Source organism: Anastrepha ludens, chromosome 4 (assembly GCF_028408465.1).
Source record: "Anastrepha ludens isolate Willacy chromosome 4, idAnaLude1.1, whole genome shotgun sequence".
Taxonomy (NCBI): Eukaryota; Metazoa; Arthropoda; class Insecta; order Diptera; family Tephritidae; genus Anastrepha; species Anastrepha ludens.
In genome coordinates this window covers 7989223-7997664 of record NC_071500.1, presented here as the reverse complement: position 1 = coordinate 7997664, position 8442 = coordinate 7989223, and the positions used below count along the sequence as shown (strand labels likewise).

At 40.1% G+C, this 8442-nt stretch overlaps 1 protein-coding gene across 1 annotated transcript; it reads left to right on the top strand.

Moving 5' to 3' along the window:
- The first annotated feature begins 1263 nt into the window (after positions 1 to 1263).
- LOC128860875 (uncharacterized) lies at positions 1264 to 2157 on the top strand. The gene has a single exon (XM_054098661.1). It carries the CDS (start codon positions 1264 to 1266, stop codon positions 2155 to 2157), a length of 894 nt encoding a protein of 297 aa, XP_053954636.1.
- Positions 2158 to 8442: the final 6285 nt, after the last annotated feature.

The window sequence follows — 8442 nt, the reverse complement described above, 5'->3', positions numbered from 1 at the left end:
TTCGCTTAGCTCCAGAATCAGCTGCAACATGTGACATATCGTGAGCATAATTGGCCATCCATACCCGCTATGGGTAGACCACAAAGTTACATCGGAAGAGATACAATTGATGTTTATCGCTAAAGATAATCGATAGGGCCTCTTAGGCCTCTTTTCCAAGCGTTAGTAGGTGGTGAATAGTTGAAGCAACTGGTATAAATAAACAAACATTTTTGCTTTAAACGGTGTAATTTTAGTGTTGCTAATACTAAAATTTTGGTTTGGGACTCATTATTTGCTGGATCTAATCTATCAACTTGCAGTGCTACTTTAAAACTAAAATGTATATCTATTTTTTGTAAATATATACCATCTACTAGTAGTAAGAGCTATAACATTTCTTGGTGTACACTAAAATAAAAAAAGCTTAAGAATTTGATGAACAAGTTTTTAAAAAAATTAAAACTATCTAAAGCCAAAGTTCGTAGAGTTAAATATTTGCGCTTTGCTGAAAAATTGATGTACTTAAGTAAAGTTTTAGTTGAGCTATGGTTTACTGAGGGGGGGCTGATGGGGAAGTGATGCGTAATATATAGCCAATCCTTCCCAATTGACAACCTCACCCACTGTCCATTCGGACTTGGTGCCTCCTGTTTCTCGCTAACGAGGCTCTGTCGATCGAGCAATAAGGCGGTATAACCTATAGATTGCAAGGAAGAAATTCCCTTTCTCCTGCCAGCCTGGAGGCAGTACCGGCAGCCCCGGAAACAGGCTCGGGTGCGGAAGGCTAATCCCCTACCCACCTCAAAATAACGGATTAACTAAACCAAAGTAAACAATGTAAATATAAATCCCGAAAATCTGATGACGACCTTCAGCATGAAATATGGATCACGAATAGGCACATGGAATGTTCGCACACTGTTAGAAACATCCAAACTAGCGCAACTTTGTAAAGAGTTCCAGCGTTACCAACTCTTAGTACTCGGTCTTTGTGAGATCAGATGGGCCGACTCTGGTGAAATCACAACAGCGACGGGGCAGAAGCTTATCTTCTCTGGCAACTCACCCGGCAAGCGGAGAGAAAATGGGGTCGGATTCCTTCTTTCCAAATCTGCCTCCGCGGCTCTCATAGAATGGAAAGCGCACTCCGATAGAATTATCTCACTGAGACTGCGTACGAGAGTGAGGAAATTGACAATCATTCAGTGCTATGCACCAACGAACCTGGCGGACACGGAGTCTAAAGAGGCTTTTTACAGTCGCCTCACGAGTGTAATCAGTATGGTTAAAAAAGGAGACATCACCATCCTGATGGGTGACCTAAACGCACAAATTGGCCAATGCAATCTGGGCCGCGAAGAGATAATGGGTCGACATGGGTTAGGTGTACTCTCAGGGAATGGTGAACTATTCACTGAGCTATGGGCAAGTAATAACCTTGTTATTGGCGGCACATTATTCAATCACAAACGCATTCACAAAGTAACGTGGACGTCACCTGACCATACTACCGAAAACCAAATCGATCACATTGCCATAAGTCGTAAATGGCGCGGCTCCCTCACGGATGTTCGCAACAAGAGGGGAGCGGACATATCAAGCGACCACCATCTCCTCATCGCTGTAGTCCGGCTAAAAGTTGCGGCAATAACCCAACAAAAGTCGCAACGCCGCTTCAATGTGGAAAAATTGAAGGACGAGAGGGCCTCCACTAGGTTCGTCGAAGCACTAACCTCGACCACTGCCCCAACTACACCACACGAAAATGAGTGGCAGCGAACCAAGCAAGTTTTCCTGAACTCAGCAGAGACCCATTTAGGCTTTAAGGCAATCAAGCGCAAGTGCTGGATATCAGACAGAACCTGGAACCTAATTAATGATCGCAGAGACATCAAAAACCAACTAAACTGTGCTAAAACAAGGCTATCTAAGACAGTCCTGCAGCAGCGATACAGCGACATGGACAAGCAGGTTAAGAAAAGTGCAAGAACGGACAAAAGGATCTGGAACGACAACATAGCCAGCAACGCGCAGTCCGCGGCGGAGACGCATCGCACCCGTGATCTTTTCCTCGCCATACGCAATTTAACCAACAAGTCACAGAAGTCCAGTAAGCCGTTTAAGGATGAGCATGGCGAAATGACGACGCCCAAAACTAAACAAGTACGCATTTAGGAAAAATACTACGAGAAGCTCCTTGCGCCAACACCATCCGTAGCAATACAGCCATGTGAATGTCCACGTCACTTGGTAAGACGCGATATCCCCACCACCTCGCCTGATGAGATCGAAGTTATGAACTCAATTAAAGCCCTAAAGGCCAATAAAGCGCCAGGACCAGACAACATCAATCCTGAACTACTTAAGGCTGACCCTCAGGTGAGCGCTCGAAGGCTACTCCCTCTACTGCAAAACATTTGGATGTCCGGGAAGATCCCGAATGACATTAAGGAGGGTGTCATCACGCTCATACCGAAAAAGGGCAATTTATCCGATTGCAAGAATTGGAGAGGCATAACACTATTAAGCATGGTCAATAAAGTAATAGCGCATATAATTAATAAAAGGCTTTCCGACGCACTGCAAAGTGGCCTACGGAATGAACAAGCGGGATTCCGACCACGCTGTTCTTGCGTCGATCAAATCAACACCCTGAGAGTGATTGTCGAGCAATCGGTCGAGTGGCGTTCGCCACTTTATCTCTGCTTCATCGACTTTGAAAAAGCTTTTGATACTCTTAACCACGAGGCAATCTGGGGAGCACTTTACTGCAAAGGAGTACCTGAAAAAATCATTTCACTTGTCAAAGAACTGTACAGTGAAGCAAGCTGCCGTGTGAGACATGAGGGCATCCTGAGCAACGCTATTCGAGTTCGAACAGGAGTAAGACAGGGATGCGTGCTATCTCCGCTCTTATTTAATCTGGTACTGGACTTAGTGATGCGACAAGCCTCAGCGGCGAACAGAGGCATATCCTGGGTCCTGAGCGGCAACCTTGAGGACTTAGACTACGCTGACGATATTTGCCTGCTATCACACAAACACTCACATATGCAAGCAAAAATAGAGGCGGTGAGCGAATTCGCAGCGAGGGCTGGACTGAAAATAAACATTGCGAAGACAAAGATAATGCGCATCAACACCACCGATTCACATATCTTTCAGATACGCGGCACAAACATCGAAGCTGTAGATGAATTCTGCTACCTAGGCAGTGTAATAAATAAAAACGGCGGTTCAGCGGCTGACATACGTAACCGGATATCGAAAGCTCGCGTAGTGTTTGGCATGCTTGATAAAGTCTGGAGAGCAACGCATATAACGAGGCGCACGAAACTGAGAATCTTCGAGTCCAATGTGAAATCTGTCCTCTTGTATGCATGCGAAACGTGGAACGCGTCAACACGTGACATACAAGCAATGCAAGTATTCATCAACCGCAGCCTTCGCAAGATCACGCACATTTTTTGGCCTAACGTCATATCAAACTCCGATCTGTGGACTATAACGAAACAGATACCAGTCTATCTCGGAATTCGACGCCGCAAATGGAAATGGATCGGTCACACACTTCGAAAGCCATATGGTGATATCACTAGAGCAGCCCTGGATTGGAACCCCCAAGGCAGCCGCAGACCTGGCAGACCATCTAACACGTGGAGGCGACTAGTAGAAAGAGAAGTGCAACAAGCAGGCCGCTCCTGGCGGCAAATAAAATTACTAGCTTCTAATAGATTTAACTTTAACTTGTTTATTGAGGCCCTTTGTTCCACCTAGGAACCACGGGAAAATATATATATATGGTTTACTGATGGGTCCAAATTGGAAAATGGTAGAACAGGGGCAGGAATCAATGGGCATAAATTCAAAAAATCGATTCCGATGGGACGCTACCCAACAATATTGCAGGCAGAAATACATGCCATTGAAATATGTGTGTGAGAATGCCTTAGCAGGAAAATGAGAGGTACTCACATCTACATACTTTCAGATAGCCAAGCGGCTCTAAAAGCCCTTCTATCAACAACTATCACCTCTAAATTGGTAAATGATTGCCTAAACCTTCTCAACACGTTAGGAAACCTCAACATAGTAACACTAGGCTGGATTCCGGGACATAAAAGACATGAGGGAAATGAAATGGCTGATGACCTTGCAAAACAAGGAGCAAATATGCAACTTACTGGTCCTGAGCCTTTCTGTGGACTTTTTGTGACACATTAATGAATTCCTTAGGAAATGGGAAGAAGGAAAAATTTGCTGTACTCTGGCTAAATTATGCCGGTCAGCGTTAAGCCAAACTGTTCCTAAGTCCCAACAAAGGAATATCTAACAAGCTACTCTCACTAAGCAGAGTAGATCTGCATCTTTTAACAGGATATCTTACAGGTCACTGCAGCCGGAGGTGTCATTTAAATAATATTGGTCTATCTGAGACCAATGTCTGCCGCTTTTGCGAAATGGACATAGAAAGCTCAGAACATGTGCCTTGTGAATGTCCATCGTTGGGCAGACAGAGACTCCATCACCTTGGTGGTATCGTAGAATCTCCATGCAATCTTTGGAACAACAAACCATAAATTGTGCTAAAATTAAAAAAAAACCTAAAACTCTAGGGTTACAAAAATAGGCTTTTCACAATAGATCAGCTTTGGTCGCTGTGCGTAATGGCCTTCTACTACGAGTAATAACAAAGTTTTACAGTGAAATTATGTTCCAGGATTTGAGAATGAAATCAAAACGAATCCTAAAGCGTTCTGACGATATGTAAAATCCAGGAAGTGCTGCTCTAGCATTCCCTTAGATGTCTGCTTCAATGGAAACTGCGCTTCCTCTACCTATTAGGCTGTTGTTGCCCTTTGTGCGGACTTTTTTAGTTCCAATTTTGTACCAGCGTCAGAATCAATTAGATATGATAAAGAGGACCCTGCTTCTTCTGTTAATTTTGGTTCTCTCCAGTTAATTGTTGATGTTATTTGGGATGATAATTAGCACAAAAAAAAGTCCATGACAATTGGATTTTGATCGATTAGCATCTTTTTTTGTTAAAAAAATGCTCTGCTTTTGCCTATCCACTTCTGCTAATTTTCAATAAATCAATTAGCCCGTTAAATGCTTGGAAAGTTACTTCTAAAGAGTTTTCCAATAACAGGTGTACGTTTATTTTCAACAAGACGGCGCTACGTGCCACACAAGCAACGAAACCATTGATCTTTTATGGGAAAAGTTTCCGTACCGTGTTATCTCTCGAAGAGGTGATCACAATTGGCCACCGAGATCTTGTGATTTAACACCTTGTGACTTTCTTCTTTGGGACCACGTGAAAGAGAAGGTCTACGCCAACAGCCCAGAGTCGATTCAGGACCTCAAAGAATTAACTCGTGAGGCTACCAAGGACATAGGGCAGCCACTTTGCAATCCCGTTATGGAGAATTTCATGAAAAGTATACTGTCCTGTAAGCGTGGTCAATGTGCTCATTTGCCTGACGTTATTTTCCACTATTAACGGCATATCTTCCTCCTTATAATGAAATAAACATCTGATAATTTATATTAAAAAATAGCAGTTTTCTTTGAACATCAAAATGATACCTCCTATTAGAAATCCCTATATTATCAATGTGAAAGTTTGTATGTTTGTGGTCTTGTGGGCTTAGACGCTTGTGGCTCATTCACGCGAAAATAACTGAACGAATTTGAATACAATTTTGCACACAGATAGTTAATGCATTTCTGATAGTTAATTCATAATCTGATTAATCCGGCTACTTGTTTAAGGAGTTGCCACCTATTCAAAACGTTACGTTAAATTAAAGTAGGCAGTCAAAAATTACAATAGAGATGGCAAATAAAAATGGTTTAAGAAAGCATATTTTGGAAAATATTTTCGAAGAGAGTTGCCACCTGTTTAAAAAATAAGATTCAAGTAAAAGTGATAAAGTAAATGAAATATATGTTCAACGCAAAAGGTTTTAATTTCGAGTTTATTTTTCAAATGAGTTGCCACCTGTTTAAAAAATTTAGTTCAGTAAGTCAACTATTTAATAATAAATAATTAAAATTCTACATAGTGTATGCCAAACCAGAGAAATTTCTGAAATCAAATTTTAGAAAATATTTTTAGAGGTAGTTGCCACCTTTTTTAAAGGGTTCATTAATTGTATTAAAGAAATTAAGTGAAATACTAGTACATGGAGGTCAAACGAGAAAAATTTAAGAAATCATATTTCAGAAAATATTTTGGAGATGGTTGCCACCTGCTTGAAAATGTTTGTTTAATTTAGTAAATAAGCTAATATAATTGAAATACTTGTACGTGGGGATCAAACGAGAGAAATTTGAGAAATCATATTTTAGAAAATATTTTTGGAGATGGTTGCCACCTACATATTTCAAAGGGCTAATTCATAAGCGTGGTCGTGGTGGTCATTTTCTCCTTATAATGAAATAAACATTCGATCATTTAATATATATATTATTAAAAAATTGCATTTTTCTTTGAATATCAAAATAACACCTCTTATTAAAAAAAACCCTTTATCACACATACATTCAAAGCTGGGAATAAAAATGGCATCGCGAACTACAGACCTATTGCCAAACTTTCAACGGTTTCAAAGCTCTTTGAGTAAATGATAATAAATGATTTGATAATAATATATTTAGTAATCAGCATGGTTTTATGGCTGGTAGGTCAACTGTCACTAATCTTGCTCGTTTCTCAGATTTTTGTACGTCGGCTTTCAATAGTAGCCTTCAAGTTGATGCAGCTATGTAATACGGATTTTTTTCAGACCTTCGATAAAGTATGCCATTCAACCTCAATCTCTAAATTAATAAGTTTTGGGTTTCACTCTACTTTCCCTAAATGGATAAAGTCGTACCTTTTCAATCGTGAATGTGTAGTTGTTGTCGGTAATGTATCTTCTTATGCTTTTATTGCCTCTTCCGATGTCCCTGAGGGCAGCATTTTGGGCCCTTTGTTCTTTGTAATTTTTATTAATGACATATCTGAATGTTTTCTTTTCTCCGAGTTTCTTTTATGTGCAGACGACTTAAAAATTCTTAAAACTGTACGAAAACCTGTCTGATTCATACGATCTAAAATCAGACCACAACAACGTCGTGGCTCTTAAATATTAAGAAATGCTCTCATGTGCCATTTTTTAAGTCAATCCATTTAAGGTCTACCTCTTATTTTATAAAGAATTCGCGTCTAAATACTTTTAACAAAATTACTGATTTGGGTGTTATCTTCGACTCCACCTTTCAGTTTCTTAGTCATTTAAATTTTGACATCGCCAAATCGTATTCTACACTTGCCTTCATTCGGCCGTTTACCTCCGATTTTACGGATCCTTACACTTTGAAGTTACTATTTATTTCACTCGTACGATCCAAGCTGCCGTCTTTATTTGGAGGCTTTGTCATCAATGCCACATCAATAGACATGAACGTATTCAAAAGAAATTGTTTCGCTTTGCACTCAGCACTTTGTATTTTACTGATCCGATTCCTTCACATAATGCAAGGTGTGCATTATTAAACTTTAAATCGTTACAAAATAGAAGCAGTATACTGTAACTCTGCTTTGTTTTCGATATTATAAATGGGACAGTTAGTTGACTCGCCTGTACTCTTGGAGCGCATTCATTTTCACATACCTCGAAAAAAACTTCAGAGTCATGATTTATTGTTCCTTGAGCGTGTTAGAACTGTTTATGCTTCGAAAGCATATATGATTAGAACATTGAATGAATCCAACCATACTCGTATTTCAAGTTCTTTGGCTTTTGATTTAAATATCATAGTATCGAAACATGTGAGTACATATACATATGAAATTCTTACAAATACTCTTAGTTCTTTGTAGTCTGTAAGAAACCTTTTATTTCTCGACTTACTAAATGAATAAATGAAATGTTGGGTAGCCTGAAAATATTCATCAGTGACGCTCCCGTCGCGTTTTCATACGCAAATGTGGAACTTTTTCAGCTACTTATTGGTATTTATGTTGCTACTTCTTGGTTTAACTATTCAGCCTGCAGCCTGGTTAAACTCACTTGAGCCGAATATGTCTGTTGTCTTAATTGATATTGGCTTGTTGGCATCCACGGCTCCATGACACCCTGCCATAATTCACTACAGAACCTTTGGAGTGAAAAATGAGTAAGCGACAATAAAGCAAACTCTTCTCAAACATTCTGCTTAGTGGAGTAAGTATCATAGTTTTTGCTCGCATTGCGTGCGTCCACGTACATATTCGCATATGCGTGTAAATAGCCGCAGCCCAAAATGGCTTCGAATAACCGCCAAAATTGTAATTTCCTGGACGTAGTAAGAAACGCGATTTGAGTTGACAACAAATGGGAGGAAGAAATAATCGTAATGGGGAAAAGTTACTTAGTTAAACCACGGCTAATTTCCTATGTGGCTTATGTACTTACACATACATACATA

Bases quoted from the DNA above. Each gene is read 5' to 3' on its own strand.
- LOC128860875 (XM_054098661.1), top strand. From the start codon at position 1,264: ATGGTTAAAAAAGGAGACATCACCATCCTGATGGGTGACCTAAACGCA.